This window comes from Chrysoperla carnea, chromosome 3 (assembly GCF_905475395.1).
Source record: "Chrysoperla carnea chromosome 3, inChrCarn1.1, whole genome shotgun sequence".
Lineage (NCBI taxonomy): Eukaryota > Metazoa > Arthropoda > Insecta > Neuroptera > Chrysopidae > Chrysoperla > Chrysoperla carnea.
This window is the reverse complement of record NC_058339.1, coordinates 11,551,358-11,572,972: the sequence shown is the minus strand read 5'-3', so window position 1 is coordinate 11,572,972 and position 21,615 is coordinate 11,551,358. Positions and strand designations below refer to the sequence as shown.

General features: G+C 28.3%; 2 protein-coding genes across 2 annotated transcripts; both read left to right on the top strand.

Annotated features, from left to right (window-relative positions):
- Positions 1 to 967: 967 nt before the first annotated feature.
- LOC123295849 (facilitated trehalose transporter Tret1-like) lies at positions 968 to 4,918 on the top strand. The gene is made up of 3 exons (XM_044877311.1): positions 968 to 1,184; positions 1,654 to 2,895; positions 4,899 to 4,918. Exons 1-3 carry the CDS (start codon positions 968 to 970, stop codon positions 4,916 to 4,918), a joined length of 1,479 nt encoding a protein of 492 aa, XP_044733246.1.
- A 136-nt stretch (positions 4,919 to 5,054) lies between these two features.
- LOC123295848 (facilitated trehalose transporter Tret1-like) lies at positions 5,055 to 7,242 on the top strand. Its single transcript, XM_044877310.1, has 2 exons — positions 5,055 to 5,238; positions 5,930 to 7,242. Exons 1-2 carry the CDS (start codon positions 5,055 to 5,057, stop codon positions 7,240 to 7,242), a joined length of 1,497 nt encoding a protein of 498 aa, XP_044733245.1.
- The last annotated feature ends 14,373 nt before the right edge of the window (positions 7,243 to 21,615 follow it).

Below are 21,615 nucleotides of genomic sequence, written 5' to 3'. Positions count from 1 at the left end.
CTTACAATTGGACCAACATTAATCAAGAAATTTTTAATTTAAAAACGATAATTATTGAAGCTTTATCTCAGAATTTGTTGTCCGGATCAAAAACTGCCAAGTATTGCTTTTATATTTATATATTTCTTTTTTTAAGACAAAAATAAAACATTTTAAATTCTTCTACCAATAATCGCTTTGATAATCATTATCCTAATTTTGTTTTGAAATTTTTTTTCACCCTTTAATATCATCGAAAAGACAATTATGAGCAATGAAAATATTTTTAGAATGAATAGAAATACAGTCAAACTTAGATAGGCGAGAATTCAAGGCGAGCAGAATCTCATTCTCGCTTATAGAGGTTTCTCACTAACCAGAGTTTTTCTCTAATGCAGGTACATGAGTAGCGTTTCTCTCTTGTAGAGTAACGCAGCAATAACAAGTCACAGCAAGTACGAATGTAGTAAATATTCCTCCTAAATAATATAAGTAAATAAAGCCCGACTGTCGCTTATAGAGGTATAGATAAGTAGCAGACTCACTTACGGAGGTCTATGAGGGAAAAACTAGGTCTCTGTTTCTCGCTAATAGAGGTTTCTGGAGCTTAAAATGACGGGTCCTGATTACTCTCACTTATAGAGTTTTCTCATTTATCCAGTTCTCACTTATCCAGGTTTGACTGTATTTGTACAATAAGATAAGTGCACATAATTGAATAAAATATCACATAGTTCAACTATTTGTTTTGGGTTTTTAACAAGAAAAAAAATTTTTGTTTACCATTAATTTTTTCAAATTTATGAAATATCACAAATGAAATGTGTTTGTAAGAAAAATATTTTATCTTATGTACACAGATGCGAACTTGAAATTCATATTTTTGGTACTTGATTATGTGCTTTTTAAGAAGTAAGAATATGGTTACAGTTTACTTTCTTCTGTTTTGTTTTAAAGAGCGTAAAATTGAAGATGAAAATAATTAAATATGGATAGTTCTGAAGTAAAGACTCTTTTCGAAATGGATTCGTATGAAAATGGAAAAATAAAAAATGAAGTATTTAAATCATCAATAGTTATTGAAAATTTTTCAACAGAAACAGAATCGAATGAAGTGTCCGTGGAGTCAAAAAAAATACGGAATGTCATGAAAAACCATCACTTTAGCAAACAACATTGTGTTCAGTATGGAATTTCATTGATAGGTAAATTTAATTAAAAAACTTATTTTATCGCTTATATAAGAACTGTTTAAAATGTCTCAACACAAATACCAATTTGAATTTCCCGGTAATGTACTTTATTTCGTTAACTACGATAAACACCAATAGATGCCAGGAAGAGTCGTATTTTGCAGTTTGTATTAGTTTTTCCTGAAAACACGAATAAAACGAAATTTTCTAAAAATGAAACCTAGCTAGATCAATTTTTCATCTCAAAAAAAGCCTGCACACCTATTTTCATGAAAATTTTTGAATCCGTTTCCGAGATTTCTGATATATAAATATATATACAATAATTGCTCGTTTAAATATATAAGATTAGCTGGGAGATCCTGAAGTTTCAGAATTTTTGATAGTTTTAGAGCGATTTTGAGGATCAACTCACTGCATATTTTTATTGTGGGTCCTGAAGGGGGTATGTATATTTTAACAAAATGCATAAATATTTTAGTAACACTGTCAGCATTTGCAACTGGCATGCAGTTTGGATGGATTGGACCAACGCTCCATAAATTGATGTTAAACGAAACAAATATACAAATAGATAATTCAAGTGGAATATCTTGGATAGCTGGTAATTTAAAGCTTGGTGGTATATTTGGACCATTTTTAGGATCATTTTTAGCTGATGCTTGTGGACGAAAAACTACTATATTATTAGCTGCTTTTCCACTTTTAATTGCATGGTTTATTATATGCATTGCAAACAAAATATATCAATTATGTATAGCGGAATTTATAAGCGGAGTTGCCACGCAAACTATATTTACTATTTTACCAATTTATATTGGTGAAATTGTATCGCCAAAAATACGAGGAACTTTAGCAATGTTTATTCCATTACAATTTTATATGGGTTTTTTATTAGAAAATATTATTGTACCAAAAATATCAGTAATGTTCAATTCAGTAATTGCTATCTTAGTAATTTTACTGTTATTATGCTCTTTTTGTTGGATGCCCGAAAGTCCTTATTACTTTTTAATGAAAAATCATTCAGAAAAAGCAGCGAGATCTTTACGAGTGTTAACACAAACTGATTACGTCGAAGCAAAAATGGAAACAATAAAAGACGCCATAGACACTAAACGTGAAATAAAAATTGATTTTCTCAAACTTTATAAAGACCCAATCAATCTTTGCTCATTTTGGATTGTTCTGGGTGTTGCATCTTTGCATCAATTTTGTGGGTTTGTAGTGGTATTGCTGTATGCTCAAGTAATTTTAGAATTAGCTGATACACCAATTGATGCAAATTTAGGTGGAAGTATTCTAAGTGCAGTTGGAATATTAGTTTATTTTGTAAGTATTATTTCTGTAGATAATTGGGGTCGTCGACCATTATTAATTATCTCGTCGATTACTACAGCGGTTTCCTTAATAATGATTGGATTATATTTCCATTTAAAGCGATTCAATTATGAAAATATTAGCTCATTTAGTATTGTACCAGTAATTGCATTAATTTTATTTAAAATATCCTATGGTTTGGGAATCGGTCCATTATTTTTTGTTTATTCAAGTGAAATGTTTAACACACATTTCAAGTCGTATGCTATGTGTTTGCTTTATTCGTACATGTCTTTAACTAATTTTATTATTGTTAAGATGTTTTACATTATCGCTGAATTTTATGGAGAATTTTATCCATTTTATTTCTTTGCTTTTTGTTCTTTATGTGGAACACTTTTTAGTTATTTTATTTTACCAGAAACTAAAGGAAAAACATTAGAAGAAATTCAATTAATTTTAAAGAATTTGAGTTGTTATTAAATTCAATTTGTCTGAAAAAGAATTTTTTTTTTGAAATATTTTTCACCTAATAATTTTGATACACCTGGGTTAAGTTCCGGGAATTCCCGAGACTTTCAGATGAGTGAAGTGTTCTATATTATACCGTTATTTGTACAATTTTAAGGAAAAATTTGTTATTAGAGGCATTGCTTTTTTTGAAGAATTTTAGTTGAGTTAATACCTGGTGAAACATATTATAAAAGGCAATATTTTGTAAAAATGAAGATTAATTAAACAGAAAATTAACTTATACTACTTCTCAATAACTTCAAAATTCTCGACACAAAAGTCTCGAGACTCGAGACCACAAAAATTACGAGCTCTAATATGAACGTCAATGTAAAAGCAATTTTACTTCTATTTAATAGCATGCACTTCTAAGAAACATTCGATTAAATAAATATGTGTTGGAAAAATTAATTGTTCAGGTAACCTTCAATATCAAAAGTCGTGCGACTTTAGAGCAAATTAAACTTCGATAATTACGAGCAAATAACTGAAATAATATTAGTGCATTAAAATTCTTTCAATATCAATTCGATTACACAAATATGTTAAATATAGGTAGTAGTTAAAATACCAACAAAATCCATCGAAAATATTATCCATTAAGCAATTCCTGACTGGTTCATTGCCAGAGGTCGATGTACACAGAGTATTGGAAGAAGTTCTTTTCTGTAGCTCAACAAAAAACAGTGGCTGAATATCACATTTTGATCTAATTAAATCTCTTACTCGGCAAAATAATTTCTTGTTTCTATTGACTTTATCACCTTACATGGCGAATAAAAGTTTGAACCTCTCCCTTGGATAATTCCTACACACAGGTCAAATTCCAATTAATGAAAATGGCGAAGTATTCCATAGATTTAGACTTTGGTAATAGAATAATTTCCCTCAGAGCAGATATCAATTGATCGTCTAGCTCTAGCAATTTACTAGACCTAGATCTTTTCAGTTGGCATGCAGTTTGAATGGCTTGATCCAACGCTTCATAAATTGTTATTATTGCGGTTCAGAAATATTGTATTCTAATTTTATTTAAGTGTTTTCAAAGCTGGCTTTTTTGTTTTAATATTTATACTGGAAGTGGCATATCATTTGACTTAGCCATTTTATGTCGATTGTGATTTATAACAAGAATAGTTTTCCAGGTAGTGGAGCAAAATATCTAAGGTACTTCTTCAGTCTATTCCTCAATAAATAATTATAACCAGCCGCAGTGAAAAGCATCGAAAACGTTATTCGTAGAGTGCGTAGGAGGTCGAGGATACATCTGAATCGATTCCGCCGCTATCATCTTATAAAATTTACAATAAACCATTCGTTTTATTTAAAATATGACTAATTTTCAATAGGGTATTCTACTATTTTTGAAAAAGTACTTCAAAATGTTGATTTTGCTAATAAAAAGCCACCAAAAATTTATTTCGGAAAAATACACACGCTTACACGTAAATTTCTTGCCAAAAACTTAAATTAAATTTTAAACCTTTTTTAAACTGTCAAAAACGCGGGCATCCAATTTGATGACGTAATATCGGTATCATTTTACGAAATAACACAAATTAGTTACAATTTAAAAATTACGGTTTTTAATTTTAAAATTATAAAAGAAAAATGTGCTTTTATGACTCGAAATCAGAATATTTAAGTATATTTTTACATAAATTTTAACTTTTTTCAAATTTTATAATTTATTTTTGAATAATGATAATACCCTATTGTTTACATACGGCTCACGATTTTTTTCAAACTATTGGAAATGCATAAAAATATTTAATACAGTTTAAAATAACTTAAATAAGAGCATGTCAAACAATAAAATTCCTTTAATTAAAAAACGCAAATAATGGCGTTTAATTAAATTATATTTATGGATTTTTTTAAATTTAATTGTAGGATTTTTTCAATTAGATTAGTTTAAAGTCTGATTAAAAATAACGCAAGAGCTTAGTTTAATAAAGCAAGAGCTTAATTTAATAAAGCAAGTAAAATAAGTGAAAGTATTTCATAAATAATAAATAGTATTTCAATAAAGAAAATTCAAAAATCGAAATGAACTTGCAAGAAGATGGAATAGATCTGAGAGATGTATCAAAATCGTCAATTGTTAGAGATGAATTTCCGAAACTATTAGAATGCGGTAATGTGCTTGTAGATAACGAATGCATACAAAATGATTCAAGTCTGGATCACTGGAGCAAACAGCACATTGTTCAATATGGAATCACTTTCTTTGGTGAGAATAAATTTGATGCAATTTCTTTTCGTGCCATCTTTCACGTGAAATATTTATAAAAAGGGAACAAACATCTATTAGAAATGGACTCTCGTTTAATAAACTTTTTGAAATTGGAATAGTGTTTAAATTCTAAGAATACATGACAATGCTATTAATTCTAAGCCACTATATATTTTTATCCACGCACGTGAGTAGAAACTAATTTTCTCACTCAGCATGCGTGGGATAAATTGTTCATTAGCGCCCTAATTCATTAATGCACTTGTATCGTATTGAATAAGTCAAGACAAATTTTATAATTATCATTTATTTTCACATTTTAGAGGCGTTGATAAAGTTTTTGTACGATATACGTGTGATAACGCATTATTAACGTACTTCTGCGATTGCCCAACTCGTGCTACGCATTCGTAGTGCAAATTTCACATGCGTACGTTAATAATGCTGTTATCCCATTAGTATCGTAAATAACTATTAAATGGTTGATTGTGCTTTATTATTGAGAATACATCTATTGTGACTTTTATTCAGACACATCCGAATTTCGGACAATTTAACTGTGAGCCAAATGCCATTTCATGCAAGGTTCTTTGCACCAGTGTCCCGCTTTTTATAAATACATTGCGAAAACATTATACATGAAAAAAGTACATGATTAAAGTCTTTCTTTGTTGCAAATTTCTTTTAGCAACTTTGGCAGCGTTTGCAAATGGAATGCAATATGGATGGATTGGGCCAACGTTACGACAATTGATGTTAAATGAAACAAATATAGAAATGAATGACACAGATGGAATTTCTTGGATTGCCAGTTGTTTAAAAATCGGTGCTATAATTGGGCCATTTTTAGGGTTATTTTTGGCTGATTATTGTGGACGAAAAGTAACTATTTTATTAGCTGCTATTCCACTTTTATTTGGATGGCTTATCATAAGTGTCGCAAACAATGTGTATCAATTATGTTTGGCAGAAGTTATTAGTGGAGTTGCCACTCAAATTATATTTTCAATTCTACCCGTTTACATTGGTGAAATAGCGGCGCCAGAAATACGTGGAACTTTAGCAATATTTATTGCAGTTCAATTTTCGTTGGGATTTTTAGTTGAAAATATTATTGTACCCTGCATATCAGTAACGTATAATTCAGCAATTGCTATCTTAGTAATTTTGTTCTTAATATTTACTTTTTCATGGATGCCTGAAAGCCCTTATTATTATTTAATGAAAAATCGCCCAGAAAAAGCAGCGAACTCCTTACGTAGATTAACACAAACCAATTATGTTGAAGTTAAGTTAGAAAGAATAAAAACTGCAATTGAGATACAACGTGCAGCGAATGTAAATATCTACCAAATTTTCACAAACCCAGTAAATCGAAAAGCCTTTTGGATTGTTATGGGTGCTGCTTCCATTCATCAATTTTGTGGATTTATGGTAGTTTTACTCTATGCTCAAATACTTTTCGAGAAAGCTGAAACACCCATAAATGCAAATTTAGGAGGTAGTATTATGGTCGTCGTTGGAATAATAATCCTTTTTGTTAGTTTTTTTTCTGTAGATAATTGGGGTCGTCGACCATTATTAATACTCTCCTCAGTAGCTACAACAGTTCCCCTAATAATGATTGGATTGTACTTCCATTTAAAAGCTCTGAAATATGAAAATATTAGCTCATTTAATATTGTCCCCATAATTGCGTTAATCCTTTTTAAAATTACTTTTGGAATAGGAATTGGACCATTGTTTTTCGTTTTAACAAGTGAAATGTTTAATACAAGTTTTAAGGCGTATGCGTTTTGTATTCTGTATTCTTACATGGCTTTAACTAATTTATTTACTGTCAAATTATTTTACGTTATTGCCGAATTATACGGTGAATATATTCCGTTTTATTTCTTTGCTTTTTGTTCTTTATGTGGTGCAGCATTTGGTTATTTTGTTTTACCGGAAACTAAAGGAAAAACACTAGAAGAAATTCAACTTATCTTAAAAGAAAATTAAGTTTAAGTGGACTATCTTAAAGACAAAAAAACGTTTTCTTAGGTTCATCTCCAATTATATGCATTCTTATTAATGCCCTTTATTCGTTGTGTGCGTAGTCATGGTGGGGACAGTAAAATCGATGCCAGCGCTTCCAGTGAAAAATTTTGGCGTTAAAGGGGGCTGTTATGACTAATTTGCAGTTCTTTACATGTTAATGTTATAGAACTGTCAAATTTAAATTATTGAAAGACACGAATTAATTAAACTTAATGCATTAAAAATTGTGAAAATAAGAAATCGAATTGCACAAATATTATTTTTCAAATGTAAATTATCATAATTATTTATTTAGATTTGTGAGACAAAAATATTAAATTTTCAATGTAAATCTTAAATGCAATCCATACAATTATATATGCATCCATAAAATTCTATAATTAAAGTAGTGTATCGTTACCGTGGAAACGAAACTCACGCACGAAGCGAATATTAAACAGGTAAATTTTTAATACACCTTACGATGTTAAGCCAGAAAGTTCACTTGATTCTTTTTCGACATTTTTGAATCTGTTGACGCCTTAAAAATCATAGACATTCTCCTAGGCTAGGATATAGTACTTTTTAAGCAAGTCATTAAAGAATGGAATATGCTCATTCCAAAATAATGGTTTACGAATTTGATTTCAAATATATAACAAGTGAAAACAAACAATTGACTGAGTTAATTGTTGAAATACCATGCATAGTCAGTGTTGATTTCTTTATCACATTACACATACAAATATGTGACACATACATAACTGATAATCAAGTATAATACATATTATAAAATTTCCGCCTAATCGGCGCCCTCACGGGTAAACAGTGATGTTTACGAAAAAATGTTTCAAACAAAAGTTGTTTAATTTTTGATAAGGAACATTTTTTATATTTAAACTTTTGTTCTATCTCTAACGGTTTACAAGATGGGTCCTACGGATCCATGGGTCAAGACCCAATTGACCTATGTTGCTCATTCACGAACTTGACCTCACTTTTCACGTCCTGAGTACGCTATAAAAATTTCAGCCTGATATCTTTTTTCGTTTTTGAATTATCGTGTTGGCAGACAGACGGACAGACAGCCGAAAATGGACTAATTAAGTGATTTTATAAACACGTATACCAAAATTTTTTTCATAGGATTAATATTTTTAAGCGTTACAAACTTGGGACTAAACTTTGAATACCTTGAAATATAATACATATATATAATAACGGTGTATGACATGTAGTATATGTCATACACCTATTTAATAATTCTTATATCCGATCCTAAAGGATTTAATTCTTTATATATGTATTTGTATAAATCAAATTATAATTTTTAATCGAATTCAAAACATGTATTATAGCTTTATAATAAAACAAACACCGAAATAATAATAAAATTCATACAATATATGAATACAATAATATATACAATACATGACATTTAAAATCGTATTATTAAATAAAATTTATTTTTATTTATTTAAATTTTTTTGTGTATAACACGACAGTATTTAAAATTATTTAAAATTTCACTTCGATTCGGTCTATTTATTATACTTGATCTTTCGAATAGTACCTACAGTAGTTATATTAGATATTATTAATATTTTATTTCATGTATATGAAATTTATCACGGTATACTAAGTTTAGTCCCAAGTTTGTAACGCTTAAAAATATTGATGCTATGAACAGAATTTTTGGTCTAGGTGTTCATAAAATCACATTATTAGTCCATTTTCGCCTGTCTGTCTGTCTGTCTGTCAAAACTCTAAAACGAAACAAGTGAAAACAAACAATTGACTGTTAATTGTTGAAATATCATGTATAGTCATTGTTGATTTCTTTATCACATTACACATACAAACATGTGACACATACATAACTGATAATCAAGTATAGTACATATTATAAAATTTCCGCCTAATTGGCGCCCTAACGGGTAAACAGTGATGTTTACGAACAAATGTTTCAAACAAAAGTTGTTTAATTTTTGATAAGGAACATTTTTTACATTTAAACTTTTGTTCTATCTCTAACGGTTTACAAGATGGGTCCTACGGACCCAAGACCCAATTGACCTATGTTGCTCATTTACGAACTTGACCTCACTTCTTACGAGTACGCTGTAAAAATTTCAGCTCGATATCTTTTTTCGTTTTTGAGTTATCGTGTCCACAGACGGACGGACGGACAACCGGAAATGGACTAATTAGGTGATTTTATGAACACCTATGAAAAAATTTTTTTCCTAGCATCATTATTTTTAAGCGTTACAAACTTGGGACTCAACTTAATATACTATGTATATTTCATATATACATGGTATAAAAATATATCAAGTTGAAATTTTTACATTTTGAAATTTTTTCAAGACGAGTTCGTTAATGAGCAACATAGGTAACGGTCTTGCGTCTGTAGGACCCATCGAGTAAACCGTTAGAGATAGAACAAAAGTTTAAATGTAAAAAATGTATCTTATAAAAAACTAAACAATTTTTATTTGAAACATTTTTTTTGAAAAGCATCACTATCTACCCATAAGGGCGCAAATTAGGTTCAGTTATGTATGTGTAACTTGGCTGACAATCTCTCTTTACTTACATGACGTGAAAAACAAACGATTCCGTAATCATCACTGTCTATACATGGCATTTCAACAATTAACTCAGTCAATTCATTTGGCTTCTTATCATTTGTTCATTCAGTTTTAAGAAGTAAAAACAGCAGCAATGGTACCCTAAGCCAAGTTGTAGCTTTTAACTTATAAAACAAAAATTTTCATATGCTAATTTCGGAAATATTTACAGTTTTCTCACTTTTTTTCTGCAGACTTTACTCTCAATTAAAAAATGAATATTTCCTATCGATCTGTTTATTAAGATTTTTTTTAAGTATTTCGTAATTTGACCAACAGCGCGCAAAAAAAAAACATATGTGCGTTTATATTACATATACATACGAAAGATTGGGAAAATCAAAATTGTAAGGTCCGAAAAAGGTGAAACGGGCAATCAAAGGGCAACTAATTTTAGTAGACATTATAAATTTTTTGTTTTACTAACATTTAATTCGTTTTCTGATAGTGTCTCCAAATCTGTTTTGCATTTCGTAGCTTTGTCAACTGTAGGCAGTTTAATGCCTGTTTTTACATCATAGAATCGATGTAGCAGAAAACAAAAAGAAAGGTAAATGAAAAGGGGATGATTGGTGATTCTAGATTATAGCAAAAAAAAAGTTTTTATTACTTCTTTACATTTTTTTATATATCTGTATATATAGCCACAAGCTTGGAATCAAGTAAATTAATTAATTCTGTATAAGAAAATTAATTATATAAGAATTTTTTAATTATTGATCAACCAAAAATGTACAATTAGAAAAATGTTTTTAATTAGACCAATTTTTCATATCAAAAAAGTACACTTAACTAAGATAACTTTTTTTTATAGAAAATAATAATTAAAGTTTAGTTGCAAATTTGGTTAAGGTCAAAAATAATTATTTATTATTGTACTTGAATTATAAAATTTTTATATTGTTAATAGTAGCATATTGAATTTAATAAAGATATCAACTAATATCTCCAGATATGGACATCAGTGAGTAGAATACGGTGATATTGCTTAATACACTGTTCAAAAAAATTTTTAATTTATCAACTATATATGAGTATAAATGGATATTGAGACAAATCATAAATTGTTTCTATTAATTTTAATTTAAACTTAATTTTTTGTTATTTTTTACCTAATTTACGCCCTCGCGGGTAAACAGTGATGTTTACGAAAAAATGTTTCTAACAAAAGTTGTTTATTATTTTATAAAGAACACTTTTACATTTAAACTTTTGTTCTATACCTAACGGTTTACAAAATGGATCCTACGGACCCAAGACCCAATTGACATATGTTGCTCATTTACGAATCTTACTTGTTATGTCCTATGCACTCTCTAAAAATTTCAGCTTGATATCTCTTTTCCTTTTTGAGTTATCGTGTTGATAGACAGGCGGACAGACGGACAGACAACCGGAAACGGACTAATTTGATGAATTGATGAACACCTGTACCAAAATTTTGTTGGTAGCGTCAATATTTTCAAGCGTTAAAAACTGGGGACTAAAGTTAATATACCTTATATTACTATGAAAATGATATTTCAGTGAAATTGAATGAAGCTCTGAGAAATTAAATGAGGCTCTGGTTTAGAAGATGTTGATCAGAAGCTATAATGGTAATGAAATTTGGAAAAAACAACAAATTTTTGTATAGTAATCTTTCATAATTTAAGATTGTAATTTTAGGAGCAAATTTGTATATTAGTATTCCTTTTTGTAGTAAAAAGTGTAAAATTACAGGCCAGGATTTAATTTTCACGTAACATTTGTGATTAACAGCTTCGTTTTTTTGAAGTGTACCCACAATCAATCTTGTGCAAGAATATTTTTGTCTAATTATATTGGCATATTATAAATGTTACAGATTCTATTGTGTATTGTTGTGGGCTTCAAGACTCTAATAAGGTCATATTATTTTTATTATATTATTTATTGTTATATGACTTTTATCGATTTGTATTAGATACGAAAAATTAACGTTTAATTAGTTATATTAATTAAAAAAATTAAAAATAAAATCATTATAATTGAACAGTTACAATCATGAACTAAAATAATGTGGATAATTTTTGGATCAATTGCCAGAAATTAAACGTATTTGTTATTCAATAATATAATCAAGTTATATGTCTAAGGTTCGGACACTGAGACTAGATATATAATTGCTCACTATTACGTATAAAATAATTTTTTGAGCTTGAAAAGAAGCTTTTTGCAGGTAATCTATATAGTAAATGCTCAATAAGGATCACAGTTGAAAATTCCTTCCAGAAACTGTTGGCAACTTTTAATCTAAAATTAATGTCTGGTATGTAAATCGAAAGGAAAGGTTAATATAAATTTTAAGTTCAGTTTTAGGAATAGAACCATATCACTACAGAAATTGAAGCTCTGTGCGTTCTTATATTATCGTAAACTTTTAGTCGTAATAACTGCATATAACTTTCCCTCACTGTAATCGAAAATCCACAACGAAAACAAAAATAAATATTTTAAATTTTATATTCGTTTTTTCTGCTTGATACAATTTTTTGTGTGTATGTTTTTTGTATACATTTTATGTTGATTGTTAACATGGTACAAAAATTTATTGTCATAAATATTAATTATATAATTAAATTCCGTGTTAAACAATAAACATAAATTTCTTAAGAACCAGAATATAGTCCACGAAACAGCACGCTTGTTGTTAAATGATTAATTTATTCTTGAAACTTCATGAGTGGCTTTCTTTCGGTGAGTCTAACAATCTTTTTTTTTCTACGAATTTTTTCGAAAGTGTTGCTTGTTTTTAAATGAACATGATAAATAACGCAGCAGGGAATTTTTCATAGATTATGACCACTTGATAACATTAAAATTAAACAAAAAAAATGTTTTGTCCGACAAAAATACTGTTTCGATGAGCTTGTCTACCACCTCGAACATGCCTAACTTAAGCATTTTTTTTTTCAATACATACATAGTTAAATTTTGCTGAATTGTTTAATAATTATTAATGTTATCCAGATGCCATAGTGTCCGCGAAAAATTCCCAGCTAGATTTTTTCAAACCGACAGCTTAAAAAATACGTTATCAGGCCCATTTGAAAACACAACACCTTCAAAAAAAAGTCGTAAAGAGAAAGTTTGGTAGACTCGTCAAAAGGAAGCTAGCCACTTACGAAGTTGCATGTATTAAACATTTAACAAAAAGGATCCTGTCCCGCGGACTAATATTGATAAATATTTTAAAAAAAATATTACTAATATAATAATGTTTACAGTAATCACGATTGTAAATTATCTTTTGCCGTATGTTATTATTAAATACAGCGAGTTTTTTATTTGTACTTACAATACAATAAGCAAATTTGAAGTATTTATATTTTTATTTAGTCACGTAAAATTTAAACACCCTCAAATCAAAATGAACAACATTTCTGGTATAACTCATTTCTTCACCAGGAAATACATTATTCTAAATACTAAGTTGTTAGATAATAATTGTTTTTTTGGTCCGTAGATAATATTGGTTATTTAGAACCGATAATAATGTAATAACTTTATCCTAGTATCCCGGTCATATATGGATACAAGACCAACTTATAATACTAAAATAATATTATCTTGGAATTTTATTTCCTCATACGGAAGGTCTTGCGATCGAAACACGTCCAAGGTAATTTTGGAACTAATTTCCTTAACCTTCGTTATCGTTTTGATTTGTTTGATGAGTAGGAAGGTTCAACCAAAAAAGTGTAACAAAAAAAACTAAACCAAAAGTGACTGTTTTTACCGGGGTCATCTAGTCCTTATTCGCCAAATGTGAAATATCCTATAAACTTCGTCCCAATAAGATAAAATTTGTACACTATTTAAACAATTAGTCGGCATTAATTCAGTTTTTTGAAATGTTTCATGATGCAGCAGCTGTATTTTTGGCAAGAACCTTGTTTTAGCCAGTCATACACACACTTAGCATTTATTTTGAAAACGAATAAAATATTTTATTTGACCAATATTTTATAATTTCTTTGTTTTAAATTGCAATTGCTCGAAGGCGACACGAAACATTTAGTAAAAAAAAATATTGTTTTATAAAAAGTAAGTATACCTATATTAGATGCATATTTGAATGAGTGCGGGCCGCCGTGTGTTTGGTTGTGACATCATAATTACATTGTACATAAATAAAAAGAAGTGAAAACAAACAATTGGTTGAGTTAATTGTTTAAATACCATGTACAGACCCATTACATATACATACATGTCACACATACATAACTGATAATCCCATATTAATACATACTATAAAATTTGCATCTAATGTGTGCCCTCGTGAGTAAACAGTGATGTTTACAAAAAAATGTTTCAAACAAAAGTTGTTCATTTTTTGATAAGGAACATTTTTTCTATCTCTAAACTTTTCTTCTATCTCTAACGGTTTACAAAATAGGTCCTACATAATTTTCCTAATTTTCCGTGAGTACGAACTCGGACTCACATTTTTTATATATTTTTCGTTTTTGAGTTATCGTGTTCACAGACGGACGGACGGACAACCAAAATTGGACTAATTAGATGATTGTATGAACACCTATACCAAATTTTTTTTCGTAGCATCAATATTTTTAAGCGTTACAAACTTAGGACTAAACTAAGTATACCTTGGTATATTTCATACACATGGTATAAAAAATAATCAAATAGTAGGTAGTCAAATCTTAATTTTCAATATACTAAAATATTTTTATATTATATGTTTGAAATTATTATTATTAGATGATTATTGGTTTACATTGGCTTTTGTTGAACAATCTTATTGACATTTGTATGTTTGAAATTGAAAAATAATTTATTTATTTTAACATAAATTGGTATATAAATTTAATTTTTGATTGTCAATATTATTCTTGTTTGTACGTACCTATGTTGTAATACCAATTAAAATAACTTTCCTAGAGTTTATTGAGATAACAATTGTTTGTTTTTATAATTGGATTTACGTATCTATCAAAAATTTTGTTTTAATGTAATTGTTTGCCCTAAAAAAATTGTAAATCTCCATTTATTCAATATAAGGTACTGGAAACATGTAGGGCCTAAATTTTGTTCATAAAATTGCCATGAGTGAAATAATTAATTACACAATGGTAACACAAATTTTGTAAGCTTGTCATATTTAAGGACGTTCATGCGTGAACCTGTTTTGCTATGTGCGTTCATAGGGAAACAGTATGTAAATTTTTAAGCATTTTAAATTAGTAGAAAATAGAAATTTTTTTTGAAATTCTATTAAAAGTTTAAATAATAGTAAACTGGTAAAAGTTTCAAGTATGGTTATCGATATAATTTTTGAAAAATATCGATTTATATTTTCCATTTAGTCTCATGTTAAACCTTACTTTTAGTTACTTTTTAAACTTAAAATTTAATGAAATTAATTCGATAGCAGGATATTTTTCCTGTTTTAAATCATAGAAAATCATTTAAACTATCGCTTTATCATATTGTTTTTAATTTCTCTACTAATATCGTAGACGCATGAACGTCCTTAAGTGGTTCTAGAACTGAAAAAAAACCTTATTTTGGAAATGAAGAACTGGGCTTTCTAGCAATATACAGCGTTGTTCACGCTATATGATGGCTTGATTTTAACAAAATTTTCTTTCAAGAATAGATGGAGGGTTGTTGGCTATAATGTTATGTGGCCGGAAACGCGGAATGCATGAAAGTTATTTATCAAGGTTTACCTCACATTAACTTTTTGATTCTAGAAATATTCTGTGTTTTCTAAAATTATAGTAGCAATTTTAGCGTATTATTCCGACTAATCGTTTGATTTCTTGTCGCAAGTGTGAATAATTGAATTAATGTTAACTATCAAATACCATAATTTTTTCTAAAGCTAACTGTGTAAGTTTTCATGAAAAAATTGGAATTTTCCTAAAATAAAAATCATGTCGATCCTCTCTTCTCTTGAACAAACATTCTTTTTGGATAATAAAGTGGATAAAAAAAAGCTCTTAAAATATTTTGACCTTTCAAGTACTTCTGGCAACACTGTCTATATCCAACAAATTATTTTATCAATTGCTTTTTGTTATATGTATCTGTTTCTAATTTCCCAACTTTTCAAATTTATTTTACTCTACATTTTAAAATTTAAATAATTATCTTCAATTATTATAATTTTAAAAAATATGATGTTATTGTTCATATAAAAACATTACCCAAATATAAATAATAAAATTTGATTTGAATTACAAATATATATGTTATTATTATATAGATAGATATATGGGTACTCTAATATACACACACTGTTAATTCGAATAATTATATTCAATTGTTATAAATATTATCTAATTAAAATTATTAATAACACTATTGTTTTTTTTTTTTTTTTTTTTGAATTATTTTAAATATGATTCTTATTTGCCTAAAAATTTTCATCACAATTTTAATTTTATTAATTAATGTTTATTAATATATATTACATATATTTTATTACATTTATTTAGCAATATATTTATTTATTTATATAAATATTTTTTTTAATATTACATAATATTGCTCAAGTCCATGTAGTACCCAGGTCTGCTTTACCTTTACATACAATACATAATAATTATTTTTGTTCTACATAAGAATGTTATTGGTCTGTGTCTATTTTTTTTTGTTATAATAATAATCTTTGTTAATCGATGTATTAACATTATTTAAAATTTAATTAAACATACAGAGTGATAATTGGATTTTGGTTCTATATATTTAGGTTGTTTTTACCAGGACATGCAAGAATTGGATAATACTAGGAATTTCAATAAAACTTTATAAATACATTTTTTGATTAACAAAGTTTCCAAAAATCACAAAAAAATCCTAGGTAACCGAGCTTTTTATTATTATTTTAAAGTTTGCTGAAAAAATAATGAATCATATAGATTATCCTTTTCAATTGGATATTTCTATATCTAAAAATCTTAAGGACGTTCATGCGTCAACGATATTAGTAGAGAAATTAAAAACAATATGATAAAACGATAGTTTAAATGATTTTCTATGATTTAAAACAGGAAAAATAACCTGTTATCGAATTAATTTCATAAAATTTTAAGTTTAAAAAGTGACTAAAAGTAAGGTTTAACATGAGAGTAAATGGAAAATATAAATCGATATTTTTCAAAAATTATATCGAAAACCATACTTGAAACTTTTACCAGTTAACTGTTATTTACACTTTTAATAGAATTTCAAAAAAAAATTCTATTTTCTACTAATTTAAAATTCTTTAAAATTTACATAGTGTTTCCCTATGAACGCATATAGCAAAACAGGTACACGCATGAACGTCCTTAAGAGTGTGATAAAAAACTATCTAAAATATTTAGACAATTTTGTTTATAATAATATCTTGAAAATATAAGGTTGTCGATGATATAAAAACAAAATTTTAATTGAATTATGAGTTCATCGAATATCCATCGTTTAATGAGCAGAGACGACTATAATTAGAGTATTGATGATTGAACAGCGATATCTATATTATCAAATTTATAAGCATTACTTGCACACAATATATTATATATTTTTGTAGTTGCGTGGTATTGTAAAGTAAAAAAAAACTCAGGTGTAGTACACAGGTTATATTTAAATTTGGAATTCAATCTTGTTCGGGACAGCCAGGAGTCCTTTACATAAATTGGTCGGAACGCTAGCATTTGGCGATCGATATTATTCCTGAGCTTTCCTAAAGTTGCGAGTTTATTAGCGATGACTGGTTACAGTTTCATTTTAGACTATGAATGAATTATTGATTAATTTATGAGTAATGTGTCTTTCTGATATCATAAATTAACACATTCTAGTCATTTGTAATTTATTAATAAATATCTAACTATTGAGATATTTTTATACCCTGTATATTTGGAATATATATCAAGGTATACTAAGTTTTGTCCCAAGTTTGTACCGCTTGGAAATATTGATGATACAAACAAAATTTTGGTATGAAGTGCTCATAGAATCAACTAATTAATCCGTTTCTGGTTGCCCGCCTGTGCGCCCGTTCCTCTGTCATACAAAAACACAAAAATGAAAAAAGATTTAAAACTGAAGTTTTTATATCGTGCTCAAGACAGTTACTTTGAGCAACATAGGTCAATTCGATCTTAGATCCGTAGAATCCATCTTGTAAATGGTTAGATATAGAACAAACGGTTAATTATAAAAAATGTTTCTATCAATAAATAAACAACTTTTATTTGAAAAACTTATCTCTAAACATCACTGTTTAGGCACCCAAGAGGACGCAAATTAGAACAAAAGTTTGGTATCCATTTTCTCCAAAACTATAAAAGATAAGGAGTTGAAAATTTGCAGGTAGTTCCAACTAGTAATCTTGTTAATTATTCTTGAAAAAAAATTCTGAAAATTATTTCCAAAATTTTCGAAATTTTCAAAAACCAAATATTAGTTAGAACGACATAATTGTGTTGGTTTTTAAACTTTTCTAATTTATAAAAAAATGCAAGCGCTGACATTCAACACTTTCTATACGGGGTATTTCAACAAATTACTCGGTCAATTGTTTGTTTTAACTTGTTTTATTTCCCAATTACGGTTTTCCTGCCGTAGTGTAGGTAAACTTTTGTAGATTTAAAATTTAAAGAAATATATTATACTTATCTGTATAATTTATTAGAAAGTAAATATACATGTAATGTTTAATATACATATATACTAGCGGCCCCGACGAACGTTGTCCCGTAAAAACGTAACTCCAATTCATGAATACCTATACTACGTTTAGCCTGTCCGCTAAACCCATCCCGCTAAACCCCAATTTAACTCCTATTTATTGGACTGGCCTGACCTTCGACCTTTGGCCTGACCTTTGATAGTAGAGCTCGCTGCGCTCGCATATGGCTCTAATAAATGCCTATTGACAATACCTGAATACTATTAAAAATACATAGTACACATAGTATACATAATGTGATATGATTTATATGCGCTCCCACCATTTAATGAAATTTCATTTTTTTGGTACGGAGCCCTCAAAAACAGTTGTACTGGACCAAATTGTAAATCTAAACCATTCTCGAATCTCCACGAACACACACAAAAAATTTCATCAAAATCGGTCCAGCCGTCTAGGAGGAGTTCAATTACATACACACGCACACAAGAAATATATATATTAAGATATGATTAATAAAATTTATTATTTAATTTTAAGTTATTTAAAACAGGTGACAAATTTAATTATAGACATTATAAATGTATCTAGAGGAAGTTTGTAAGATATTGAAGGTTTCTCTTTCTTTTACTACAGGCGCTAGCAGTGGCATGGTTCAAAGTTTTACTGGAGATATAGCATAATTCGTATGTTTCCTGACCCTCTGAGAGTTTTGATGGATGAAGATTCGTTTGCTCAGTCAGTTCAGTACCACTATTTGTTTGATTATTATCCCTTTGTAAAAATCGAGAAAAACGCAAAAAACAATATTGTTTTGGAATTTTATGAAACTCGATAGATGGGGTAATTTTGATCCCAAAAGTAGAAAAATCAGGTTATTTGAATGATTGGATGCAGTGTTTTTGAGATATCGCAATATTTGGATCGATTTTAGTCCGTAACTCAAAAACTATTCGACCAGTCAACAAATGCACCCGATTATTGTACTTTTTGGGTCAAAATTATCTTATATACTGAGTTTTATCGAAATTGGAGATAACACAAATTTTTCGATTTTTTGCAATTTTTTTAAGTGGTACACCCCTTTAAAAAATTCGAGAAAACCGCAAAAAAAAATTTTTTGTTGGAATTTGATAAAACTCAGTGGATGGGGCAATTTTGATCCAAAAAGTATAAAAATATGGTTAATTTAATGATTGGATGCAGAGTTTTTGAGATATCGCAATATTTGGATCGATTTTAGTCCGTATCTCTAAAATTATTCAACCAGTCAACAAATGCACCGAGTTTTATCGAAATTGGAGAAAAAATAAATTTTTCAATATTTTTCAGTTCTAGAATGTCTTAAATATTACAAGTTGATAAAATTTGTATTACCAGCGAATAAGTTATTATTTTGCTCATGGCAAATTTTAAATATCTTATGAACTCTCATTACAAGTAGCGCACAATACTTCTATATTTTAATAAATATTTATGTTATCTTAACATTCAATCTGTTATATACCTTGTGTATGATTTATATAATTGAATATTCTAAATATAAATGATACAATAATTATTAAATTATGCTTGTCTTTCAAATGTGGGTATCTTGTTATAATATTTGGCAACTAATTTGACTATAATTAAAAAAATAAACCATTGTTCTTAAAATTTCCGTGCGGGTGCAAGTATTCATAATTTTCAAATAATTATGTGTGAATTTAAAATTTTTTTAATTTTATTTTGGTTGTGAATTATTTTCTATGTGAATTATCGAGGCCGTTTACAGAACATTTGTATTCAGGTTAAATATAATCAAATTAAATCATATAGAAAATTTTTTAATAAATTTTATGCAGTATTAACACATTTTGGAATCAAAATTTTAATGTATCGTTCACTATGAATGAGAATTTTTAAATTTGATGATTCATTTAAACAACTAAGCGTGTTTTTTATAATCTATATAAACTTTAAATCCAAATTAAACACATTGAAATAATATCAATCACGTCGATGTTTGATTCATCTGAAAGATAATTTTACATAATCTAAAGAAATTTTAATAATATTTGAAATAAAATATTTGAAATTTTAATAATTATTTTATCCAATTCCGAGAAACCAAGTATGTAATCCTACTAAATTTGGGCCATATATTTCCAATTTGTTATCAAAATTACCCTGGCTCTAATAGGTTTCAAGAATGTGGAGCCCTGGTCCCGGAATTAGGCAAATTAGTGAGAGCTAGTGAAAAATTGACATAACAGCTGAAAATATTGACCCAAAATTAGGTGGTTTCAAAAAAAATCGAATCCAATTTGCCTGTGTTATCAAAAAAATCGAATTTTTATACTTTATGACGTCATCAGAATCCAAAAAATTTAATTTTGCTCTATCACATCCAAATTTTATCCAATTTTGATAAACCAAGTATGTGATCCTACTAAATTTGGGTCGTCCTTTTCAAATTTTTTATCAAAACTAACCTAGCTCTAATAGGTTTCAAGAATGTGGAGTCCTGGTCTCGAAATTAAGCAAATTAGTGATAGCTAGTGAAAAATTGACATCACAGCTGAAAATATTGACCCAAAATTAGTTGGTTTCAAAAAAAATTCATTTAAAATTGGATCAAATTTGCCTGTGTTATCAAAAAAATCGAATTTTTATACTTTATGACGTCATCAGAATTCAAAAAATTTAATTTTGCTCTATCACATCCAAATTTTATCCAATTTTGAGAAACAAAGTATGTAAACCTACTAAATTAGGGTCACACTTTTCATCTAAATTAATCTAGCTTTAATAGGTTTCAAGAATATGGAGTATTGGTCCCGATCTGTGATGCATGGTACCAAAACGTACCCATTTTGTAGTGAGAACAACTTGATAGCAGAGCGTGATTTTTGCTAAATATGGTTTGTTATTTCACAGTTAATAGTCCTTTATAACTACACTTGGATCTTAGATTAACTTAGAACTGTTTATGTTTTCTCGCACCTATTTTATATTTTCTGTATGGATATGTGAAATTACTATTAAAACGGCGAAGAATTATTAATCAAAGAC